Below are 27,283 nucleotides of genomic sequence, written 5' to 3'. Positions count from 1 at the left end.
TAGTACTTCTTAGTCATGCAGTTATAGAAGTCTTGCACCGCGTAATCAAAGGAAAAAGCAGCCCTTCGTACATGTTTTCTTTGCAGGCCTTTGCCTTTTTTAAAGTAATATTTGTCATTGAGTGCATTATAAACTAAACTTCTATTAGCTTCCTCTGTATGAGTGAGGATAATGCACTTTTTAAAGATTCAGAGTAGCTTACATTGCATATTTTTGTGGGATGACCTATTATAATTGTGTACTGTGTGCCATGTCCTCTGCTAATTGCTTTACAGTTTGTTCATTTAATACTCAAAATAATCCTATGACTTACATGGATTTGTCATCTCCCATGACATTCACCTGATAAAGCTGAAGTACAGAAAAATAATTTACTCAAAGTATCATTACTAGAAGTGGCAGAGCATGGACTTGAACCCAGGGAATCTGACTCCACCATCCTTGAATTTAACTATTGCACTTAACTTCCGAAGCTTCTACTTTCAAAATAGGAATTGTGAATGCAGATTAGAGGTGTGAACTGCAGGTAACAGGAGAGTTGAATGTCATACTCATCTGAATTTCCTGCTGGGCAGTTTGTTCTTCACATTTTATCTACTGAAGTGTGTGTATTTCATTATAATCACTAGAGGTGCTAGTGCCTAAGATAACAGAACACAAGGTTTTAGTGTTACACCAAAGATGGCATTTGTTCTGTTAGTAGCATTCTGTTGGGATAGACTTGTCCAAAAGAATCTTCAGGAAGAATAATACAAAGTAGTCTCTGACCTTAACAGAAAAGACTGCCAAACCCACAGTTGACTGATAAGTCATCATGGTACAGGGCAGACTTGTAACCGGGTGGGCTTGGATAGCACAGGGCAGAGTACCATGAAATGGAGAATATGCAGGCAGACGTGTAAAGTGATAGGAGAGGTTTCTGATAAAATATTACAGTTTATTAAACCACATAAAAACTGCACTCAAGTAGAAGCACTGAATGCAATTATGATCTGCATAATGAAAGTATGAAAAGGTACCAGCATTTTATACTTTTCAAGCCTTTGAAACAACTTAATCTGAAATTTTAACTCAAGGAGCTCTAGAGGGAGCTAATCTATTTATATACATGTATTTTTTTTAAAGGCATCTCAAACCTCAACTGTGCTATTAACCAGAGTGATGATTCATTCATGCTCATACGGTAGTAATGATCCTTGGATTTATAAACGTACAGTAGTGTCAGATCCTAATCTGATGCAAATATGTGTTATCTGATTTTCTTTTCAGAATATTATTTCCTGTACAAGTAATTCACATGCTGTAACCCTCACAGTACATATGTGTAACACATGTCATAATTTAAAAAGAAAGTAATGGCTTTTGCTGATAGAAGACTTTAAAATATTTTTTCAAAAACACATTTGAAACATGTGATATATCCAAACATAGCTACGGGTCTGCACGCACATATATACATCCCTACCCCAACCCACACTGGCTCTTTTAGGAATTCCCTTGGACTTTAAAATATAAGAAGTAATTATTCTGAGTGTCATGGCTGCCAGGCTACAAATACAGGAAAATGAAATTATGCATCAGCTTCTTTTAGGTTAGGGTGAAGCCAACCCAATTTAGAGTTTCTTTCTCCTTTAGGTTGGGAGATTGAATTGGGTTGGATTTACAATTCCCATAACCCAAGGCCCTGGATTAGAGATATGCCAAAGACTTCATGGCAGAGCATCCCTATAACATCAACATCTCCCTGCCTTCAAAGTAAATTAAGGCATTTCTCTACCTTAATTCAGCTTAAATTAAATTAAATCATAATTCAATTTGGCAGAAGTAAAGGAATCTTTGTGTTTTCCTTTGCGGAAAGTCATTTATGGTGGAGTTCTGGAAGAAATGAAATCCAGAGAAATGCTAAAACAGTTTTTAAGCACAAAAAGGAAATTGAAGAATGCTTAGGATGACATGAAGCATTTGGATTTGGCCAGGTATCTGAAGAGAGTAGGCAGGTACATCATTTGAGGACCTTAGAGAAAGCATGGTGAGGTAAATTAAGTGGACAGAAAAGGCCTGCAGGATTTCTGGAGAGAAATGGTAGCAGCCCTGTGGAAGGCCTGCACTGCACACAGAAGGGAGCAGAGATAGCCTTGCTGCCTCCCGCCCTCCCACACCTCCCTTTGGTCCTCTGGTCTTCATCTCACCAAATACTCCTATTATACTCAGACGAACTCACCCGTCTTGTCACTGTTAGTTAATTTTTTAACTCTTACTCTGCAAGAAAAAATAATGATACATAGGATTTCCCCCCCTCAATTTCAGCTCCATCAACAATGTTAATAGTAATATGAACTTGCATACAGATGGTGTATGTTTTTAATCTGTTCAAAGTACTGTACTTGATATTTAGTACCTTAAACTTTTGCCAGAGTAGGAGCATGCCACATAGTGAAGGAAAGAGCAGATTAATTATGTTTAAGCTCAAGTGAAAACACTATGAGTGGATAAATGGGTAGAATTAAGGAAGCAAAACTATCAGGTAACAGGGCCACATTTTTTTTATTAATGCTGAAATCATCAATATGATTTATAGGAATATCTGATTTTCCCTCTTACCCTAGACATTATTTATTTTAGAACTGTAATAATTTTAAAGCACTATTATCAATTTCTCCTCCTGGCTGATTTCTATCTTGGCGTGAATTTTAGAATTTCAGCATTCCTTACTGATCTGGATCTTTTTACCATTTAAAAAAATGTCCAAGTGAATGAAATGCTGTATATATGAAAGGGAATTAATCAAATGAGTTTATTTATGTAAGAGTGTTATGTATTTCTGAGAAGTAGACCTCGTGTAATACAGATGAAAGAACATGACATATATCCAAGGTCAAGTCACAGTTTTATCACTTTGTGTCTGGGTGGCCTTTAACTAGTTTCTTAAACTGTCTCAGTTTACTTATCCACAAATAGGGAAAATAAACAAGTTTTGCATACATTTTCTTATTATTTGAGAGTAAAATGAGAATTTGTATTTTATTTTGAAATTTGGAAACTGCTATTCAGTTTAAAATAAATATTATACACAGACAAAAGCAATATTTTAATTGTAACTTTACAATGTATATCCTATTAAGCCATGGAACTTCAGGATGTTGACATCTGAGGTATCAAAATTTGTCATCACTTCTATCCAACTCTTGATACCATACTGAAGATATTATAACAAAAATGGTATGGATGTTGACCTTAAGTGTAATTATTCAAAGGGATCTGTTACTGGATGTTTCATAATTCAAGAATATATGGAAACATTTAGATCACATGGTCTTATCTTTTTTACAGACTAAGATTCCTTTGAGAATCTCAAAGTTAAAGAGCTTCTCCTCAGAAAAATATTCATATGCCCATATAGAAAGCATTTTACAAGGAATTTCAAGTTGTTTAATATCAACGGATCCTAATTAAATACTGCCATGTCCACCTTAGATTGTTATATAGAAGGACTTTGATGATATGGCTTTCTTCCCTTTCAGAGAGGGTTTTCCAGACTATTATGGTCTTCTGTTATAGACCATATTATAGAAGGTTTTTTCCTGCCCAGCTGTGCTTCCACTCATTCCTTGTTTTGGCTATATTTCATCTAAGGTCTGTCTCAAGCAAACCCGATTCCGTCTCCCTGCACCATTGCCTCTCTCCAGTATTTTTCATCAGTGCTCATTCACAGTGGAAGAAGTAAGGGGGGGACTGTGACCCAGACTAATAAACGCAAGAAGCAGAGGGTCTGGACAGAAATGGCAGTTGCAAGTAGTTCCAGGACTACTAAATTAGGCCGCAGCAAGGCTGGAACAGAGGTAAATAGTCCAAAAAGTTAGACTGTTAACATATTCACTTATTCACAATTCTACTAATCCTAAACAGTCAAATATTGGAAATTCTTTGCTACTGGGTTAATTTGTAAACTGCTTTTCATTAAGATCTTCTGGAATTTGGCCATTCCTCACCTGTAATAATAAAATATGAAAGTGATTTTTAAAGTGTAAAATGCTGTAACAGTGTAAGAGAGTATCATATTGGATTATAATGTGACAGTGTGATGTGACAATAAATTGCGTGTTATCACTTCCACTGTATGAAACGTCAGCCAGAAAGACAGACTACAGATATTTTCCTCTAGTAGTCCCTCTGACAACTCTGTATTTTTCTAGCTTGTAGAATTTTAATCCCCAGGTTTTCTGCTTTAACACTATCTCCTCACCAATTCATTACTTCATTGTATCTCATTTCACAAATGGCTCTCAAGATTTAGTGTCTCCAGATGCTGTCTTAAATAAATCTGCATATGTTAACGACAACCACAACAAAATCCGGGTCAAATATTTTAAAACGCAAACATATCCTTAGAATGCCAGAAAGGCATGTTCTTATTTTGTACTTCAGCAACAATTGGTCTAGATCTCTAAAAGTGTTACCATTTAGAAAATGAGAATAAGGACATATAATTTCTTCATAAGCCAGATGGATTCACTATTGTGGAATTTGGGGTTTTATCATCTAATCTTGGTTTAAACTTTTATATGCTAGTGCCAATGTGATCCAATGAGAATCTATTTGTAAAATAAAATCTAGAAGAAGGTAGCATACTACTTAATAATTCATGTGAAGTATTGAATTAGAGTATTATTTTATGCTTTTAAAAGTATTATTGGTATTGCAAGATAAATTTTTGCAGCAATATTATGATGTTGGTAACCAATATTGATTTTAAGATTTTTACATTATATAAGCAGAAAACACAGGGCACAAAGACTTGAGGTGCAGAAATGTTGCTGAGGCAGCATTAACAGTGAGTCGGGTTCCCACTAGGTAGTATTCATTGAGACAGCATGTGCATACGCTGGGCTTAAAAAAATTAAGAGAGGGACGTTTTAAATTCAGAATGCCAACAGGCATCCTTTGGTATCATAAGCATGGTGTGCAGTGTTCTTTCTCTGTATGAGCTTTCATCGCCATTCAGAATTCTCTGTTTCGAAGTGCACTATTATATTTTTGATAGACAATTCATAGAAATTAACAGCAAATGATAAAGAAATTGTTCTTTTTTTCAATAAAAGAATTTAGAGGGAGAAAAGACATTTGAAGCAAAAAAAAGAACATTGTTATGAAATGCAAGGTTACTATTTATGATATTTTAACTGTAATTTTTAAAGCTTTCTTACATTTATTACACCAAATTAGGGCCACTAGTGTGGTAGATTAAAACCTTTTTTCAGTTCTTTTGATGTAGAAATTTTAGCTTTTAATTTCTTTATCTGGCAGACCACTGATGAATTCATCGGTATCTCCAAGCTAAGCAAATCTTTTTTTGTTATTTTAAAAGCTATTTTGTTTTGTAGAAATAGCATTCTAAAGGAAGAAGTTATTATAAAATGTAATAGTTTGCCAACATAAAGAAATATGCTAGAAAGCAAAATTAATAGGCTCTGAATGAAAAATATCTTTGTGGGCATTTAAAACACCAAGGAATTACAAGGCCATGGTGAAGAGCAGGCTAGTTAAAATGGAAAAGTCAAAGCAAGATATCTTTCTTTACTGATGTGCCATCTACTGAAAATTAGTAGAAGTTAGTCCTAAGTAGCTAACAGTGAACCCTGGGTACTGACTTCCCTGAAGCACTGAAATAGGAAGTGGTGGAAGAAACTTGTAAAAGAAACCCTCAGGGATTCCCCTGTGATCCCTTTAATCCTCGAATTGTCAAACCACATGGAAAATAATAGAGCTGCGTAGTTCTAAGACTTAAGTGGTATTATCTTTTTAAAGGAAAATATTAGGTCTTTTCACATCTCTGGACAAGAATAGAGTATGTGTTCAATGCAAAAAAGAGTAACTTTGAACCAAAGATGCATATTACTTTTTCATTTTTAATATAATATTATTGTTATCTCTGACTAAGCAGGCTGCCCTCAGTAGGAAAAACAATTATAGCCAATATTTTATTTTCCTTTTTTAAAACAGATGATTCAACGAGAAGCAGATGTAAAAAATAAGGTAACTGCTGTGGCATTGACAGACTCTGTTCACAATGTGTGGCATCAAGAAGCTGGCAAAACGATTCGAGAATGGATGAGAGAGGTGAGACTTGTTTTTTTTTTTTAGTGCTGAGATGATGGGTGTGAGCCTTTATATCTTGAGCCCCCCGCCAACCTGTAATACCTCCCATCCTTAAACTCCCTTTCTAGAGGCAGAACATTGAGAGGAAATAGAAAAAGCTAGACATGCTTAAAATAATAATAGAAAACCCGTGTGAAGACCTAATATTTTTGAAAGCCCCCCTCCCTTCTTTTTGGTTTTCTATAGAACACTATATGTGTATAGTGTTCAGTCTACGGTAGGAACTTTGGCTGAAAAAGGTCATGGAGTTAGGAGATTCTTATTCCCTGTTGCTTAATTTTTCCACCAGTTATTTAGCATTGGTGCTGTTTAGTTACAAAAAAGACGCATAAGGTACACTTAGTCTCCTTTTCTTCTTGAAAGGCAGTCAGTATGTGCCACTCTTAAATGGATTGGCTGACTACATCCAGTAGAGGGAAGAGAAGAAAAACGCTGAAATACTGTTATGCCAGACCCTTGAGCTAAGAGAAACCCAGGGGCTAGCCATGGTTCAGCCTCAGGCTAAGAAAGTTTCTTTTCACACTTCCTAAGGGCTGGTGAACCTGAAAACTAACAAGGATTCATTAAATATGCTCCCATTATTACTATTTTTTAACTTTCAGCCTGTTAGATTTTTTATTCCTATGACGGATATCCAGCTGAAATTTTCTTTTATCTTTATTTATCTTTCTGATATCATAAGCAGTTGGCATCAGCCACCCCATGCCATAGTAATTGTTTAATCAAATCATTTACTTATATAGTATGAATGAGCTGATTGACCTTCCTGGTTTTCTTCCAGTTTTTCTTAATAGAATACCTAGTGGCTCTTCAGCTGACACCACAGGACTGTGTGGTGGGTAAATTCTACCAGCCTTCATGGTATACCTTAAGGACCACAGAGTTAATGTTTGAAGAGATAGAAAAATTAGGCTATCTAATTTCATAGTAGCATTATATTATCACCAGTCTGTTATCACTTGTTTTTCTGCATTAGAAAAAGCACTTTCATCATGCAAAAGTCTAAAATATTTTTATTCCAGTCGTCTCAATACTATAAACATATAAGCATGGGTTTTTTAAATCTTTTCTAACATGTAGGTGTTTGATACCCACATAGAAAGCTCCAGCATTATATAAATAGTAAGGTTAATAAATGAGCTGTTAGTAACTTTTCCCCACACACATAACTAATATGGAATTTGATACTTGGCTCAAACTAAAAACATCCTTGCTCATGAGTTTTTCATTCCAGATGACAAATATAACAAAATTTATTTAGGTTTACTTTTTAAGTATTTCTAACTAAGGCTGGATTAGGTGTTCCTTTCAAAAATCAGAATATATTAATCTGTGTAGCTTCCATCTAACTGACTAGACAGTAGTTGAATTCATCATAATTTAATCAATGCTGCCATTAATTTCTTTGCAAGCATAGCTTTTGTAAAATTTATAAAATTTTATAAATGCCCTAGTTCTTGGATAGTTCTTTCAGTTCCCTCAATTAAGCCTTAGGGAAGCAATTTGAAGAGTTTTGTATTTTGACCTATCAAAACTGAAATCCCAGCTCAATCACTTACATAACTTTGTAGTTTTAAGCAAGTTATTTTATCTCTTTGGGATTCAATTTTCTCATCTGTAAACTATAATACCTACCTTGCAAACGTGTTGGAAAATAACATATGTAAAGAAATAGCACAGTTCTTGGCACTTCAAAAAAGTTTGGTAAGTTATAGCTGTCACTGTTGTTATAGTCTCACTCCCAAATAATATAAAACACATAAACTGTATTCATCTTTTGTTTTATGAATGGTTTGCGTATTCAAAATATCTTACAAAAGGGAAACGGGGTGACATACTGGAAGTAATTCAGAACAAGCATATGAGAGAACTAAATTTTGATAATGACTCTGGCTAGGTAAATCAATAATTAAGAATCTAGCATGTACCAGCTAGTTTGCTAAGATTTATAATCTTGGAAAAGCCACTCAACTTTTTGGGTCTGTTTCATTATTGAATTGGAGACAATAATTCCTATTCCATCTACTTCATGAAATATTGTGAGAACCAAAGGTGATAATCAAGGATGAAAGCTCTTTGAAAAGCAAATGGTACTATATAAAGAAATGAGATGTGTTATTATTGAAAACGTTATAATATCTCAGAGATTTAAATTATTAGATCATTCCTGATGGAGCTTTGAAATTACCCCTGTTGAGTGATCTTCTCCAAAACGAGAACAAAAAGAGAGACTGTAAAAGCATATGACAGGTATCCTTGTAGGAACCCACCTAAGTGTGTGACCTCTTACAGAGAAGATTACAGTGTGGTTTGGCAAGGTAAGAGTCCAGCGTTTCCAAACTCTCAGGATGAAACTTCCTCCCCTTTTCTTTCTCCTTTCTTATTTCCTATCCCTTCTGCAAGACTCCTTGAAATAACGAAGAGAAACAAACCTGGATTACAGGAAAGGGCTGTTGTCTTAAGCATGGGTGTTGGAAAGTTTTTTGTTTTGTAAGTATGTTTAAGTATGTTTAAATTAATGTGATACATATAAGTGGCCAACAAACATATGAAAAAATGCTCGACATGACTAATCATCAGAGAAATGCAAATTAAAACCAAAATGAGATACCATCTCACACCAATCAGAATGGCTACTATTTTAAAAAAAATTACAGATGTTGGTAAGGAAAAGGGGTTTCATATACACTGTTGGTGGGAATGTAAATTAGTACAGCCTCTGTGGAAAACAGTGTGGAGATTTCTCAAAGAGCTAAAGATAGAAGTACTATTTGATCCAGACTTTACTACTATGCAGTATATCCATGTAACAAAAATGCACTTGAAACCCCTAAATCTATAAAAATAAGAAAGGATGTGATAAAGTTACTGATGTTATGTATCCATTTTATAAAAAGCTAATTTTTAAACCTACCAATTTAGCACACAGAACAAAGGTTAAGATTATTGTATTACTTGTGTAATTTCTAAATATTAGTAACAGTTTCCTTTAAAGAAAGAAGGTCAGGCCAGGTGCAGTTGCTCACACCTGTAATCCCAACACTTTGGGAGGCCAAGGCAGGTGGATCATCTGAGGCCAAGGGTTCAATCCAGCCTGGACAACAAGGTGAAACCTTGTCTCTACTAAAAATACAAAAATTAGCCAGGCATGGTGGCAGGCACCCGTAATCCTAGCTACTCAAGAGGCTGAGGCAGGAGAATCACTTGAACCCAGGAGGTGGAGGTTGCAGTGAGCTGAGATCATGCCATTGCACTCCTGCCTGGCCAACAAAGCACAAGCTCCGAAAGAAAGAAAGAAAGAAAGAAGGAAGGAAGGAAGAAAGAAAGAAAGAAAGAAAGAGAGAGAGAGAGGGAAAGAAAGGAAAGAAAGAAAGAAGAAAGAAAGAAAGAAAGAAAGAAAGAAAGAAAGAAAGAAAGAAAGAAAGAAAGAAAGAAAGAAAGAAAGAAAAGAAAGAGGAAGGAGAGGGGAGAGGAAGGGGAGGGGAGGAGGGGGAGAAAGAGAGAAAGAGAGAAAGAGAAAGAAAGGTCAAAGAGTAGTATACTTTGAGCAATTACTCCAAGTGAAACCTATCCTGAACTAAAAGACCACGCATAGATGCTAAGCCAGCCTCTTGAGGAGAGGTAAAAGGTAAATGAAGGCAGCTCCTGAAGTACTTCTTACTTCAAACCCCAGGACTGTCTAGGCTGAGTGGGCAAATGTTTCCCAACATACCCCTGGCCTCTGAAATTCTCCAGCCACACCAGATGTGCAGCTCTACGTAATAGTTGTGAACCCTTCCTATCACCATTCAACTCTGAATGCAGGGCTTTAGAAACTTGACCTAGTGAACCATAGTTGTATTTGTCCGAGGACACAGAACTTTTCACATTAAAAATCAACCTTTAAAGCAAAGGTGATTTACAACTCAGACAAATGCAATAAAAATGAATAAAAATCAAGCCTCAACCAAGGTAGTAAGCATCTCCAAATACCTCCAAACACCTTGCACAGGGATAGCTACTACCTGCTTTTCTCTTTAAATATAATAAATTGTAATGTTTTTATTTAAAAAAATTATTTCAAACCTACTCTGAAATATTGTTGACCCTTGGTTCAAATGTCAAAGGGAGTCACTCAGCACTGGGGCCTGTAGGCATTTCTAATCCATATCAATAGCTCTCCAAATTTTGGATATTACAAAAAGGAAAATTTACAACCACAAAAATCTATAGGATCATCATTTTAGGGTAAAAAATGTTTAAACTGAAAACACTTAGCTTTAAGAAATACTTTCTACATTACCTATTTTTCTCTTTTTCCTTCAGACCCAGAGAAACATTAGTCATGCGGTCCATCCCTATCTGTCTGCCCTGGCCAAGGACTTCTTTCTCTATGCTTGTTTGTTGGGACTAGGGGAGGCTGCATCTGAGACTCAGGCATGGCACTATTGGTACCTTGAGTTCAACATACCTTGTTGCCTATTCAGGGGACCTGAGAATACATCTCAGGGGCTGCTAACCCTCTCAGCATGTTTTGAATTTAGGTAGGGCTTTCCTAGTGGGCTGCCTGCATTACTACTCGTAACACTTTGATAGTGTTCATCTCAACTAAAAATTGGGATGGGGCCAAATGGGGGCCTTGAAAAAAGAGATACATAAGTATTAGAAAAGCACCAAAAGACACTTGACTTCTAAACTATAGTACCACATTTCAGAATAGGGAGTTAGAGTTGATAAAATACAATTTCAGACAGATTGAATTTAGATGTAATAGCTGCATGTCTTTCTTTGCATATGTTTATTTTATTTCATTATACTCTATCATATAGCAAACATTTAACTTGTTTTGCCCTTTTTTCTATATACTTTTTGGGGTAAAAATGCCACATGCCCCTGCCCGCACGCACACACACACACACACACACACACAGACACACACTCTGAAATGACCATATCAAATCTGTATAGTTCTGCACAGGTACTTTGTCATTGCAGAGAACTTTTGGACACACTCACTTTAACTATAGGGTGTTAAACTTCTGTCCAGTTTTTATGAGAGATCAAAGCCTTAAACATGTGGCTAGATAAAAACTGAAATTTCACAAACATAAAATGTTAACCTATATTTTGCTTTAAGTGTTTGAGTTAAAGGTGAGCTGAGCAAACTAGACAAAAGTTCATTTTGTTCAGCTTTTTAAAGTAACAATTTAGAAAATGATTAATTGTCTGCATATTGTAATGTGTCATCACTTGTATTAATACTAGAAAATCCTATAAGACACAGTTTTACATATGTGAAGTGTAGGTGAGCAGTAGGAAGACCGACATATCACCTGGTTAATAGCTGACTTTCATCAGATTTGGAGGTACTAGTTGGATGAATAATAATTAAAATACATACAGTACCTAATCGCTGCCTGTCTGTCGGTAGTGCTAATTGCTGTCATTGAAAAGACTGAATTGTTTAAAAAAAAGATAGAGAAAGAGAAAGTCATTCTTCATTGAAGCTATCTCCGTGTATCATTGGGAGCCTATTTTTAGTACCTATAGAAGTCATGATTTTTGAATTTATTAGGGGCTGTGATGAATGATAAAACAAATCATCCATTTACATATCTTGACACTGCTTTGGAGAATACTTATTTCTTACAAGCAAGTGTCACATTGTATATAAAAGCTGGCTAATTGTGTGCTAATCTTCTGCATTATCTAGAACTCTCTGATGTGGTGTTCTATCAATGGTAATATTAATTTTACTTATTTCAAATGTATGAAATATCTTCTAAAACCCTATTTCTTTTATAGTTTCTACGCTTACATTGTGTAATTTTGCATTCAACTGCTAATTAAGATTAGGAGAGCACATTATGGAATATGTATCCATTTTAAACCATCAAGCTTTTGTAATGCATGAAAAATACTAATATTTTATCCATTTTAAATGTAAAAAGAGAGAAAGCATTTAAGAACATTAATAGATGTTATGTTTGTTTTCATGTTTTTTTCCTACACAGTTCAATAGTTTCATTGATCTACTGTTTCTTACAAAAATCTGCCATGCTTTGTGAACTTCACTTTCTAATCTCATACAGCAACCCTTCCTTTATGTTATTCCTGCTCTCCCTGGTCCCAGAACAGTAGGGTTGCCTTGACAAATCTATTCAAAAGCCATTCCTCGGCCTTTATTGGTGAGGACTGGGGCCTTTGAAATTCTCTTCTCACTGCAACACAGCTGACATCTTCTTCCAGACAGAATGAATTAAGGAAATACAATAAGACACTTGATCTACCAGTCAAGGATCTTTCCGCAGTGAGGACGGATTCCATGGTGCACAACCAGGGAAGCAAGCATCTAAAAATACACAATACATGCTTGTTTACCAGAATAGCAATCACCGATTTTTCCAAAATGATTGATGGGATGATTTCTTTAAAAAAAAAAAAATCTGTCTGGAAATTCATTGTGTGTGTGAGCGTGTGTATGTGTGTGTGAGAGAGTGTGTATGTGTGTGTGTGTTGATAAATTTTTTAAAACCCATATGATGATAATCACATATTTTTAGCCAGACTTCAAATACAGACCTACAATATATAAAAGGAATATAGATTATTTTATTTATCTGAATTGTAAATCGTTATCTTACATCGTTACTATTGAAAATTACCTAATTTTTAATATTGGAAGCTTTGTGTCCATAGACACACAGCTACAACTCACCAGATGGTGATTCTTTACAACTATTTTGATACAGCCTTCATTAAAGCAGGTCAAAGTAAAAATTTAAAAATAGTATTTTTATATGGGTCAGATTTTGAGGAGTAAATACAAAATTCCTTTCTTGTGGTATTACACAAAGAATATAGTTTAAAAATTGGCTATTCTTTCTTGAATGTTCAATTAATATTTATTTTAATCTAAAAGTTAAAAATGGATACTTTTTTATTTTCTCTTCATTATAATACCTTGATTTGTTTACTGCTTGGCCATCTAAACTTCACTTGGAAATATATTGCATCATGGTTCATGGAAGGTTAAGTGTCGTCTATTTTATTTATTTATTTTTTGAGACGGGGTATCCCTCTGTCACCCAGGCTGGAGTGCAATGGCACGCTCTCAGCTCACTGCAACCTCTGCCTCCTGGGTTCAAGCCATTCTTCTGCCTCAGCCTCCCAAGTAACTGGGACTACAGGCAAGCACCACTACGCCAGGCTAATTTTTGTATTTTTAGTAGAGAAGGAGTTTCGCCATGTTGGCCATGCTGGTCTCGAACTCTTGACCTCAAGTGATCTGCCCGCCTCGGCCTCCCAAAGTGCTGTGATTACAGGTGCAAGCCACCGCGCCCTGCCCTTACGTGTCATCTTAATATCAGCACAGATGATTTGCTGAATTGTAAAACGAACAAACAAAAAGACCTTTCTCAGAGTCATGTTAATTATGAATAATTACCGACTGTTTACATAAGAAAAAAATGTTGTGTATGGAAAATAAATTGAATACACTCTGGTGGTTGATTTTATAGGATAAATTAATCTCTTCCTAAAAATTCCATCTTGGCTTAAATTGTATTTCAACAATATTGTCTCTATTACATTGCAGAACTGTTGTAATTGGGTCTCTAGCTCAGAACCATTAGACACATCAGTGGAGTCCATGCTACCTGATTGCCCCCGGGTCTCAGCAGGTATGTGTTTGATGAGAGATGTATGATTGCTGTTGTTTTTCAGGGCGAAAAATATGCTAATGAAATGTAGAATTCTGTTTTGTGAATTCATTTGTTTTTATCTTTGAGTTGTTGGATGAATTACTGGTAATGTTATGCATGGGTAGAATCCACTATCACATATTTGTTAAGTAGCTTAAAATGCTTACCAACAAACTCAGTAAGATGAATAGGTGAAACAATTCAAGAGTAGTGTAGACAACTGCTGTTGAAGCTCAGAGAGATAAGACATGCATATATGAATACCTAAACAACAAGGATTGGGCAGACATACAGGATCTTTCATAGGATATGTGTCTCTGAGTTCCAACTCAATGATATGACAGGCAGTCAAGGATGTTGTGTGTCCTAGAGACCTTAGAAAAAAAATATTTCACGCAAAGATTTTAGTTGGTTCTTGTGTTAGATAGACTCTGGACTGTAAGAAAACATGCAAGATGGCATCCTGTGCAAAGGAGACAGAGCAATTTAAGGAGCAACAGCAGGAATGGATCTGAAGATGTTCACAGGGAACAAAGGCAAGACTGGACTGCCTATTGAAAGGGAAGAGGTGAAGAGATGAGCAGGGTAGGAGCAGTTGGGCTCTGGGAAGTTTAAGGATAGCACTGATTTCCAGCCTAAAGGCTTTGTATTTGAGTCACTAGGTAAGAAGAGAGAGTGACATTTGTTAGCTTTCTGGTTTTGACTTTCACAGTTCTCAGCCAAGTGAGCAGTGGCATCTCATTATAACTGATAGCAGAAATGGGTTTGCTCTGACCATGGGTGCTGGAGAATGGGTAAAAGTTTGGAACACAAACTACTTTATGTTAACAATCATAAGTGATAGCTAATCACTGAGTACTTAAAGTTGAAAATATGTGTACATATTTGAAGAAAATAATTTGGAGAATAGTTCAGATTCTAGGTATGGAACTATTGTTATAATTAAACATCACTATCATTAATACCTAAACTTCAGCTGAGCTTCACTATCATTATAGCTGAATTTTATAAGTCTATAAGCCAGGGTTCAACGGCAGAGACAGAACCACTAGAAGATGTATATGCTACTATACACACACACAGAGACAGACATATACACACATATACTCATGCACATATGTATATATGTGTGTGTTCCTAAATATTATACAATCGATTTTCATTATTTATTCTAGTTATATAATGTGAAGTCACTAAAAACACTGAATTAGCAAATCATTGCTCCTAGATGAAATACAAGGCCAGGTTCCTGTGAGCTTCTGGTCACATTTTTGTCAACCAATCAATATGTAAACTTGGTTTATGTGTGTTTCTGTTTAATGACACCTTATTTAATATATATTGTTGATTCATTAACATTGAGCTCATGGCCAGCAGCACTGTAACTCCGGCCTGAATGAAGCTTATCTAACACATATTTTCTCCATAAGGCATATCACAGCCTTCTTGTGCTTAGCAACACCTCACAGCACTTCGGCACTACATTTGGGGGCTATTGTAAACAGTGAAACCAAAAAACGGCACAAAAATAGAAAAATGTGGCACTAAATAGTCTATAAAAAGGATACTTGTTTACAGTGTAAGAACTGAAACAAGAAGGCAGAGCATGACCTTGTTCAACCTTGATTAAGAATGGATGACTCAAATTTTTCACCATTCTGCACATGAGTAGTACTTTTAATTTCCTCAAGAATTTTTCCTTTGCATTCACTACTTGGCTAACTGTTTAGTGCAAGAAGCCTAAATTTCAGCCCATCTTGGCTTTTGACACGCATGTCATCCTAAGTGGAATCATTTTTAGCTTTTGATTTAAAGTGAGAGATATGCAACTCTTCCTTTCACCTGAATTCTTAAAGGCCATTGGGGAGTTATTCATTGGCCTCATTTCAATATTGTTGTGTTTCAAGGAACAGGGAGGCCCCAGGAAAGGGATAGGGACAGGAGACCTGCTCAGTTGGTGGTGTAGTCAGAACATCTTTATCAATTAAGTTCACTGTCTTCTATGGGTGCAGTTTGTGGCACCTCAAAACAATTACAGTAGTAACATCCAAGATGACTGATCAAGGCCGAGTGTGGTGGCTCCATACCCGTAATCCCAGTACTTTGGCAGGCCAAGGTAAGAGGATTGTTCAGAGCCAGGAGTTTGATACCAGCCCAGGCTACAAAGCAAGACCTTGCCTGTCTCTCCAAAAAAAATTTTAAGATATTAGCCAAGTACGGTGGTGCCCACCTACAGTCCCAGCTATTCAGGAGGCTGAGGCAAGAGGATCACGTGGGCCTAAGAGTTCAAAGCTACGGTGAGCCAGTGAGCTATGTTTGTACTACTGTACCCCAACTTAGAAGACAGAACAAGACCCCATCTCTAATCACAGATTACCATAACATATGGTAATCATGGAAAAGTTTATTAGCACAGGGAGACACGAAGTGAGCACATGCTGTTGGAAAAATGGCTCCTATAGACTTGCTTGATGCAGTGTTGCCAGGAAACTTGAATTGGTTAAAAAAAAATCAGTATCTGTGAAGTGCAGTAAACTGAAGCACAATAAAATGAGGTGTGCTTTGTTCTCAGCAAGCACTATAGTTGGTCAAGACTCTTTGCCTGGTGAAATGATCCACAGTTTCCTTCTCGAAGAGTTTGGGCCATTAGCAGTCCTGCCTGAAGTAGGTGATCATAGTATGCTATTGACTTTAATTACAGAAACTACTTACAGGTACTCTGGAGCATTTCCTGCATTACAGAGATATTACTTATTACCCATTGTGTAGTAGCAACTATGTTTTCCTTTGGAAATCAGGATTTATCACCCATCCAGTATAGTGCTCCCATCCAGTACATCCATGTCCTGTTGATTCAGTGGCATAAGGAGACCAAAGTGGCAAGATTGCAGTCTCAACTTCCAGTTCAAACGAATTATTATTATGTCACCTAATGGAAACATATCTCCTTTTTGGAACTAAGACCTTTAGACCAGTAGAGTCTGAAGTAATGGGCATGGGAAGCAAGAGCTCTACTAGTGGATCACTAAAGGTAGAGGGAAAAGAAGGCAGTCCCGTATCTATGCCTGTATTCCCAGAATTGGGGCAAATAGCAACATATATTAAATGCTGATTTATAGAAAAGTCCATATTTGGAGGATATTGTCCAACCACACAAGGTGTTGTCTCCTAGCAGTCACAGCTGAGTCTTCAAAAGGTCATTCCAGCATTCTGTCAAGCCTGCTGCTTAAGGATAATGGGGAAAGTGGTAAGAGCAGTGAATGATGGCAGACCTCAGGCTCTCTCTTGTCCTCTAGCTTGCTCACTGTGATGGGAACCAGCTGCCAGGTTGTAAGCTGACCTGTGGAGAGGCCCACATGGCAAGGAAGTGGTATATCAGGCCAAAAGCCAGGGAGGACCTGAGGTCCACCAACAGCCATGTGAGTGACCTTGGAAGAAGATTCTCCCCCAGTTGAGCTCTTTGAGATGACTGCAAATCTAGCCAACACCTTGATTGTAGTCTTGTGAGAAACCCTGAGCTAATATCACTCAGCTGTGTTCAGATTTCTGCCCCACAAAAACTGTCAGATGATAAATGTATATTGTTTTAAGCTGCCAAATTTTGGGGTTGTTTGTTCCACAGCAGTAGATAATTAATGCAACAGGCTTAAACTTCAACTCAGGTGGTTGCACAGCCTGAGTAGAAACAACCTTAAACCTTTTATTGAGACTAAAGCCTTGTAAGGCTCATCTTAGCCCTGATACCTTCGGGTTTAAGAGCATCTATTTCTAAAGATGCACTAAAATACTCATTGAAGACAATTTGTTCCTACCCTTGCTCCCCTACTAACTGATTAGACTTTGTTGTATAATTTATCAGAAAGAAGATATTAAATTTCTTTGTCATACTTGATCTTATACTAAGTCACCTTTATTATTCAGCTCTCCTCTGACCACTTTTTTCCTTAAGACAGAACTTGCTACTAAGTGTAACTTTCCATTCCCTGTGGGATTTTGTTCTAACAAATTTGGCCTAAATCAGAAGGAAATTGTACATACATTCCCCAGCACATATCCATTTATCACTAAAGTATTTATTGACATTTACTGTGTTCCAGGCACTGTTCTGGAAGCTGGAGACATAGAAGTGAACAAGAGCTCATCATGACCATCTTGTTCTCCATAATTTTAAAAAAGAATGAATTGCTTTCTGGGCCTGTGCTAGCAAAAAGGTTCTTCCTTTAGAAGCTGGCATCAACATTAGGTTGCATCAAATAAGAAGAGAGTTAGAACCAGCACCCCCAGCATTTCCTATACCTACTTATAAAAACTTACCACTTCTTCAGCTTGACTTAATGCTTTCCCTCAGAGTCCATAAAAAATGTTGAACAAGATTAATTGTTCAACATTAATTGATTGAGGTGATGGCAGGAAATTAAAATAGAAACAACCAAAGGTTGATGAAGTACCTTTGAGACACCCGAATTTCTCTGATCAATAATTGCTGTTATATGTAATTTAAAATGTTAATATTATTTGAAGATTTCAACATGTGTACTGACCACAAATTAGTAATGGATCTTCCGGCTGTATATTCAATTTAATGAAGTTTTTTTTCCAGCTTGCTAAATTGTAAAGTTTTTTTTCTTGTTATAATATGCTTTGATCTTTTGACTAAAAGTTTCACAGTGATAGCAGTGAAATTGCCTATAAACATACACACTTATTTAATATGTAGTTTTTCCTTTATAACTAGATTTGCTTCCCATTACAAAAAAAGTATGTATTGGTCATAATAATTTCATTTTATGAATGTTACTTACCTGTTTATATATAATTTAAAAGCAGATATAAAATTATAAATTTTTACTTAAAATATCACTGTATGTTTAGCATAGTTATATTGTTTTTGTTTTTGTTTTTGTTTTTAGTTTTATTTTAGCAGAGACATGGTCTCACACTGGTGCCCAAGTTGGCCTTGTTGTTCGTTATTAACATGTAGGGAGGGCCAAGCACAGTGGCTCATGCCTGTACTCTCAGCATTTTCGGAGGCCAAAGCTCAAGGACCATTTGAGGCCAGGAGTTTGAGACCAGCCTGGGTGACATAGCAAGACCCCATCTCCACTAAAAAAAAATTTTTTTAATTAGCCAGGCATGGTGGCGTGAGCCTGTAGTCCTCGCTACTTGGGTGGCTGTGGTGGGAGGATTGCCTAAACCCAGGAGTTCAAGGCTGCAGTAAGCTGTGATCTTACCACTGCATTCCAGATATATCTCCACCATCCACTATATACATATATATATATATATATATACACACAAACACATAGTATATACATGTATACACTATATCTCGTGTATATACATCCATGTATATACACTATATCTCGTGTATATACATCCATGTATATACACTATATCTCGTGTATATACATCCATGTATATACACTATACAGTGTATATATACGTATATACACTATATATGTATATAGTGGATATTTGAGGGGTCTTGCATCTATGTCAGGTGACTGGTTTCCCACTTCTTTTTATTTATAGTGTTTTCTTTTTGTTGTTGTTGGCTTCTAAAGACCAATTCTGTTTTTTTTTTCCCATAGGTTATTGGGGTACAGGTAGTATTTGGTATTTGGTTACATGAGTAAGTTCTTTAGTGGTGATTAGTGAGATTTTGGTGCACCCATCACCCAAGCAGTATACACTGCATCATATTTGTAGTCTTTTGTCCCTTGCACCACTCCCACTCTTCCCCCAAGTCCCCAAAGTCCATTATATCATTCTTATGCCATTACGTCCTCATACCTTAGCTCCCACATATCAGTGAGAACATATGATACTTGGTTTTCCATCCCTGAGTTACTTCACTTGGAATAATAGTCTCCAATCTCATCCAGGTTGCTGCAAATGCTGTTAATTCATTTCTTTTTTTTTTTTTTTTTTGAGATGGAGTCTCGCTCTGTCGCCCAGGCTAGAGTGCAGTGGCACGATCTCGGCTCATTGCAAGCTCCGCCTCCCGAGTTCTCGCCATTCTCCTGCCTCAGCCTCCCGAGTAGCTGGGACTACAGGTGCCCCCCACCACGCTTGGCTAATTTTTTGTATTTTTAGTAGAGACAGGGTTTTGCCATGTTAGCCAGGTTGGTCTCCATCTCCTGACCTCATGATCCGCCCATCTCGGCCTCCCAAAGTGCTGGGATTACAGGCGTGAGCCAATGTGCCTGGCCTAATTCATTCCTTTTTACAGCTGAGTAGTATTCCATTGTATGTATATATGCACACCACAGTTTCTTTATCTACTCGTTGATTTATGGGCATTTGGGTTGGTTCCACGATTTTGCAACTGTCAGTTGTGCTACTTAAACATGCATGTGCAAGTATCTTTTTCATATAATGACTTCTTTTCCTCTGGGTTGATACCCAGGAGTGGGATTGCTGGATAAAATGGTAGTTCCACTTTTAGTTCTTTAAGGAATCTCCACATTGTTTTCCACAGTGGCTGTACAATCCCACCAGCAGTGTAGAAGTGCTCCCTCATCACCGCATCCACACCAACATCTACTGTTTTTTTAATTTTTTTATTATGGCCATTCTTGCAGGAGTAAGGTGATACCACATTGTGGTTTTGATTTGCATTTCCCTGACAGTTAGTGATGTTGAGCATTTTTTCATATGTTTGTTGGCCATTTGTATATCTTCTTTTGAGAGTTGTCTATTCATATCCTTAGCCCCCTTGTTCATGGGATTTTTTTCTATTATACTTTAAGTTTTAGGGTACATGTGCACAACGTGCAGGTTAGTTACATATGTATACATGTGCCATGTTGGTGTGCTGCACCCAGTAACTCGTCATTTAACATTAGGTATATCTCCAAATGCTATCCCTCCCCCCTCCCCCCAACCCACAACAGGCCCCAGTGTGTGATGGTCCCCTTCCTGTGTCCATGTGTTCTCATTGTTCAATTCCCACCTATGAGTGAAAACATGCGGTGTTTGGTTGTTTGTCCTTGTGATAGTTTGCTGAGAATGATGGTTTCCAGCTTCATCCATGTCCCTACAAAGGACATGAACTCATCCTGTTTTACGGCTGCATAGTATTCCATGGTGTATATGTGCCACATTTTCTTAATCCAGTCTGTCATTGTTGGACATTTGGGTTGGTTCCAAGTCTTTGCTATTGTGAATATTGCCGCAGTAAACATACGTGTGCATGGGTCTTTATAGCAGCATGATTTATAATCCTTTGGGTATATACCCAGTAATGGGATGGCTGGGTCAAATAGTATTTCTAGTTCAGCATCCCTGAGGAATCACCACACTGACTTCCACAATGGTTAAACTAGTTTACAGTCCCACCAACGTGTAAAAGTGTTCCTATTTCTTCACATCCTCTCCAGCACCTGTTGTTTCCTGACTTTTGAATGATCGCCATTCTAACTGGTGTGAGATGAAATCTCATTGTGGTTTTGATTTGCATTTCTCTGATGGCCAGTGATGATGAGCATTTTTTCATGTTTCTGTTGGCTGCATAAATGTCTTCTTTTGAGAAGTGTCTGTTCATATCCTTCGCCTACTTATTGATGGGGTTGTTTGTTTTTTTCTTGTAAATTTGTTGGAGTTCATTGTAGATTCTGGATATTAGCCCTTCGTCAGATGAGTAGATTGCAAAAATCTTCTCCCATTCTGTAGGTTGCCTGTTCACTGTGATGGTAGTTTCTTTTGCTGTGCAGAAGCTCTTTAGTTTAATTAGATCCCATTTGTTGATTTTGGCTTTTGTTGCCATTGCTTTTGGTGTTTTAGACATGAAGTCCTTGCCCATGCCTATGTCCTGAATGGTATTGCCTAGGTTTTCTTCTAGGGTTTTTATGATTTTAGGTCTAACATTTAAGTCTTTAATCCATCTTGAATGAATTTTTATATAAAGTGTAAGGAATGGATCCAGTTTCAGCTTTCTACATATGGCTAGCCAGTTTTCCCAGCACCATTTATTAAATAGGGAATCCTTTCCCCATTGCTTGTTTTTGTCAGGTTTGTCAAAGATCAGATAGTTGTAGATATGCGGCGTTATTTCTGAGGGCTCTGTTCTGTTCCATTGTTTTGGTACCAGTACCATGCTGTTTTGGTTACTGTAGCCTTGTAGTATAGTTTGAAGTCAGGTAGCATGATGCCTCCAGCTTTGTTCTTTTGGCTTAGGATTGACTTGGCAATGCAGGCTCTCTTTTGGTTCCATATGAACTTTAAAGTAGTTTTTCCAATTCTGTGAAGAAAGTCATTGGTAGCTTGATGGGGATGGCATTGAATCTATAAATAACCTTGGGCAGTATGGCCATTTTCATGATATTGATTCTTCCTACCCATGGGCATGGAATGTTCTTCCATTTGTTTGTATCCTCTTTTATTTCATTGAGCAGTGGTTTGTAGTTCTCCTTGAAGAGGTCCTTCACGTCCCTTGCAAGTTGGATTCCTAGGTATTTTATTCTCTTTGAAGCAATTGTAAATGGGAGTTCACTCATGAGTTGGCTCTCTGTTTGTCTGTTATTGGTGTATAAGAATGCTTTTGATTTTTGCACATTGATTTTGTATCCTGAGACTTTGCTGAAGTTGCCTATCAGCTTAAGGAGATTTTGGGCAGAGACGATGGGGTTTTCTAGATAGACAATCATGTCATCTGCAAACAGGGACAGTTTGACTTCCTCGTTTCCTAATTGAATACCCTTTATTTCCTTCTCCTGTCTGATTGCCCTGGCCAGAACTTCCAATACTATGTTGAATAGGAGTGGTGAGAGAGGGCATCCCTGTCTTGTGCCAGTTTTCCAAGGGAATGCTTCCAGTTTTTGTCCATTCAGTATGATATTGGCTGTGGGTTTGTCATAGATAGCTCTTATTATTTTGAGATACATCCCATCAATACCTAATTTATTGAGAGTTTTTAGCATGAAGGGTTGTTGAGTTTTGTCAAAGGCCTTTTCTGCATCTATTGAGATAATCATACAGTTTTTGTTGTTGGTTCTGTGTATGTGCTGGATTATGTTTATTGATTTTCATATGTTGAACCAGCCTTGCATCCTAGGGATGAAGCCCACTTGATCATGGTGTATAAGCTTTTTGATGTGCTGCTGGATTCATTTTGCCAGTATTTTATTGAGGATTTTTGCATCAACGTTCATCAGGGATACTGGTCTAAAATTCTCTTTTTTTGTTGTGTCTCTGCCAGGCTTTAGTATCACGATGATGCTGGCCTCATAAAATGAGTTAGGGAGGATTCCCTCTTTTTCTGTTGATTGGAATAGTTTCAGAAGGAATGGTACCATCTCCTCCTTGTAACTCTGATAGAATTCAGCTGTGAATCCATCTGGTCCTGGACTTTTTTTGGTTGGTAAGCTATTAATTATTGCCTCAATTTCAGAGCCTGTTATGGGTCTATTCAGAGGTTCAACTTCTTCCTGGTTTAGTCTTGGGAGGGTGTATGTGTTGAGGAGGGTGTAATGTGTTGAGGAATTTATCCATTTCTTCTAGATTTTCTAGTTTATTTGCATGGAGGTGTTTATAGTATTCTCTGATGGTAGTTTGTATTTCTGTGAGATCGGTGGTGATATCCCCTTTATCATTTTTTATTGCATCTATTTGATTCTTCTCTCTTTTCTTCTGTATTACTCTTGCTAGAAGTCAATGAATTTTGTTGATCTTTTCAAAAAACCAGCTCCTGGATTCATTGATGTTTTGTGTCTTATCTCCTTCAGTTCTGCTCTGATCTTAGTTATTTCTTGCCTTCTGCTAGTTTTTGAATGTGTTTTCTCTTGCTTCTCTAGTTCTTTTAATTGTGATGTTAGGGTGTCAATTTTAGATCTTTCCTGCTTTCTCTTGTGGGCATTTAGTGCTATAAATTTCCCTCTACACACTGCTTTGAATGTGTCCCAGAGATTCTGGTATGTTGTGTCTTTGTTCTCCTTGGTTTCAAAGAACATCTTTATTTCTGCCTTCAATTTGTTATGCACCCAGTAGTCATTCAGGCGCAGGTTGTTCAGTTTCCATGTAGTTGAGCAGTTTTGAGTGAGTTTCTTAATCCTGAGTAGTAGTTTGATTGCACTGTGGTCTGAGATACAGTTGATTGTGATTTCTATTCTTTTATATTTGCTGAGGAGTGCTTTACTTCCAACTATGTGGTCAATTTTAGAATAAGTGCAATATGGTGCTGAGAAGAATGTATATTCTGGTGATTTGGGGTGGAGAGTTCTGTAGATGTCTATTAGGTCCACTTGGTGCAGAGCTGAGTTCAATTCCTGGATATCCTTGTTAACTTTCTGTCTCATTGATCTGTCTAATGTTGACAGTGGCGTGTTAAAGTCTCTCATTATTATTGTGTGGGAGTCTAAGCCTCTTTGTAGGTCTCTAAGGACTTGCTTTATGAATCTGGGTGCTCCTGTATTGGGTGCATATATATTTAGGATAGTTAGCTCTTCTTGTTGAATTGATCCCTTTACCATTATGTAATGGCCTTCTTTGTCTCTTTTGGTCTTTGTTGGTTTAAAGTCTGTTTTATCAGAGACTAGGATTGCCACACCTGCCTTTTTTTGTTTTCCATTTGCTTGGTAGATCTTCCTCCATCCCTTTATTTTGAGTCTATGTGTGTCTCTGTATGTAAGATGGGTTTCCTGAATACAGCACACTGATGGGTCTTGACTCTTTATCCAGTTTGCAAGTCTGTGTCTTTTAATTGGAGCATTTAGCCCATTTACATTTAACGTTAATATTGTTATGTGTGAATTTGATCCTGTCATTATGATGTTAGCTGGTTATTTTGCTCGTTAGTTGATGCAGTTTCTTCCTAGCCTCGATGGTCTTTACAATTTGGCATGTTTTTGCAGTGGCTGGTACTGGTTGTTCCTTTCCATGTTTAGTGCTTCCTTCAGGAGCTCTTTTAGGGCAGGTGGTGACAAAATCACTCAGCATTTGCTTGTGTATAAGGTATTTTATTTCTCCTTCACTTATGAAGCTTAGTTTGGCTGGATATGAAATTCTGGGTTGGAAATTCTTTTCTTTAAGAATGTTGAATATTGGTCCCCACTCTCTTCTGGCTTGTAGAGTTTCTGCCGAGAGATCAGCTGTTAGTCTGATGGGCTTCCCTTTGTGGGTAACCCGACCTTTCTCTCTGGCTGCCCTTAACATTTTTTCCTTCATTTCAACTTTGGTGAATCTGACAATTATGTGTCTTGGAGTTGCCCTTCTCGAGGAGTATCTTTGTGGCGTTCTCTGTATTTCCTGAATCTGAATGTTGGCCTGCCTTGCTAGATTGGGGAATTTCTCCTGGATAATATCTTGCAGAGTGTTTTCCAACTTCGCTCCATTCTCCCTATCACTTTCAGGTACACCAATCAGACGTAGATTTGGTCTTTTCACATAGTCCCATATTTCTTGGAGGCTTCGTTCATTTCTTTTTATTCTTTTTTCTCTAAACTTCTCTTCTCGCTTCATTTCATTCATTTCATCTTCCATCACTGATACCCTTTCTTCCAGTTGATTGAATTGACTGCTGAGGCTTGTGCATTTGTCACGTAGTTCTCGTGCCTTGGTTTTCAGCTCCATCAGGTCCTTTAAGGATTTCTGTGCATTGGTTATTCTAGTTAGCCATTCATCTAATTTTTTTTAAGGTTTTTAACTTCTTTGCCATGGATTCGAACTTCCTCCTTTAGCTCAGAGTAGTTTGATCGTTTGAAGCCTTCTCTCAACTCATCAAAGTCATTCTCCGTCCAGCTTTGTTCCGTTGCTGGTGAGGAGCTGCGTTCCTTTGGAGGAGGAGAGGCACTCTGATTTTTAGAGTTTCCAGTTTTTCTACTCTGTTTTTTCCCCATCTTTGTGGTTTTATCTACCTTTGGTCTTTGATGATGGTGACGTACAGATGGAGTTTTGGTGTGGATGTCCTTTCTGTTTGTTAATTTTCCTTCTAAAAGTAAGGACCCACAGCTGCAGGTCTGTTGGAGTTTGCTGGAGGTCAACTCCAGACCCTGCCTGGGTATCAGCAGCGGAGGCTGCAGAACAGCGGATATTGGTGAATGGCAAATGTTGCCGCCTGATCGATCCTCTGGAAGTTTTGTCTCAGAGGAGTACCCGGCCGTGTGAGGTGTCAGTCTGCCGCTACTCAGGAGTGCCTCCCAGTTAGGCTACTCGGGGGTTAGGGACCCACTTGAGGAGGCAGTCTGTCCGTTCTCAGATCTCCAGCTGTGTGCTGGGAGAACCACTACTCTCTTCAAAGCTGTCAGACAGGGACATTTAAGTCTGCAGAGGATTCTGCTGCCTTTTGTTTGGCAATGCCCGGCCCCCAGAGGTGGAGTCTACAGAGGCAGGCAGGCCTCCTTGAGCTGAGGTGGGCTCCACCCAGTTCAAGCTTCCCGGCTGCTTTGTTTACCTACTCAAGCCTAGGCAATGGTGGGTGCCCCTCCCCCAGCCTCGCTTCAGCCTTGCAGTTTGATCTCAGACTGCTGTGCTAGCAATGAGCAAGGCTCCATGGGTGTAGGGCCCTCTGAGCCAGGCACAGGATATAATCTCCTGGTGTGTCGTTTGCTGAGACTGTTGCAAAAGCACAGTATTAGGGTGGGAGTGACCTGATTTTCCAGGTGCCATCTGTCACCCCTTTCCTTGACTAGGAAAGGGAATTCCCTGACCCCTTGCGCTTCCCGGGTGAGGCAATACCTCACCCTGCTTTGGCTCATTCTTGGTGCGCTGCACCCACTGTCCTGCACCCACTTTCCAACACTCCCCAGTGAACTGAACCTGGTACCTCAGTTGGAAATGCAGAAATCACCTGTCTTCTGCGTCGCTCACGCTGGGAGCTATATACTGGAGCTGTTCCTATTCGGCCATCTTGGCTCCACCCCCCCAGGATTGTTTTTTCCTTACTGATTTGTTTGTGTTTATTGTAGATTCTAGATATTAGTTCTTTGTCAGATGTATAGATTGTGAAGATTTTATCCCACTCTGTGGGTTGTCTCTTTACTCTGCTGACTGTTCCTTTTGCCGTACAAAAGCTCTTTAGTTTAATTGAGTCCCAGCTATCTATCTTTGTTTTTATTGCATTTGCTTTTGGGTTCTTGGTCATGAAATCCTTGTCTAAGCCAATGTCTGGAAGGGGTTTTCCAATGTTATCTTCTAGAATTTTTATAGTATCAGGTCTTAAGTTTAAGTCCTTAATCCATCTTAAGTCGTTTTTTGTATAAGATGAGAGATGAAGATCCAGTTTCATTCTCCTACATGTGGCTAGCCAGTTATCCCAGCACCATTTGATGAAAAGGATGTCCTTTCCTCATTTTATGTTTTTGTTTGCTTTGTCAAAGATCAGTTGGCTGTTAAGTATTTGAGTTTATTTCTGGGTTCTCTATTCTGTTCCGTTGATCTATGTGCCTATTTTTATACTAGTACTACACTGTTTTGGTGACTGTAACCTTATAGTGTAGTTTGAAATCAGG

At 37.8% G+C, this 27,283-nt stretch overlaps 1 protein-coding gene across 15 annotated transcripts in view; it reads left to right on the top strand.

Annotated features, from left to right (window-relative positions):
- The window catches only part of ARB2A (ARB2 cotranscriptional regulator A), a 480,464-nt gene that overhangs the window by 309,427 nt on the left and 143,754 nt on the right, over positions 1–27,283 (top strand). For 13 of the 15 annotated variants that reach the window (XM_055233330.2, XM_055233328.2, XM_063612385.1 and 10 more), the window contains 2 exons: positions 6,001–6,117; positions 13,733–13,817. In XM_055233330.2, the coding sequence (XP_055089305.1) occupies positions 6,001–6,117; positions 13,733–13,817 (202 nt within the window). Of the gene's footprint in view, positions 1–3,633; positions 3,860–6,000; positions 6,118–13,732; positions 13,818–17,134; positions 18,579–27,283 lie in introns of those variants that run through there. The other 2 variants (XM_063612387.1, XM_055233336.2) reach the window with 2 other exon arrangements.

The sequence above is a fragment of the Symphalangus syndactylus genome, chromosome 11, assembly GCF_028878055.3.
Source record: "Symphalangus syndactylus isolate Jambi chromosome 11, NHGRI_mSymSyn1-v2.1_pri, whole genome shotgun sequence".
Classification (NCBI taxonomy): domain Eukaryota; kingdom Metazoa; phylum Chordata; class Mammalia; order Primates; family Hylobatidae; genus Symphalangus; species Symphalangus syndactylus.
This window is presented reverse-complemented; position numbering and strand designations above follow the sequence as displayed.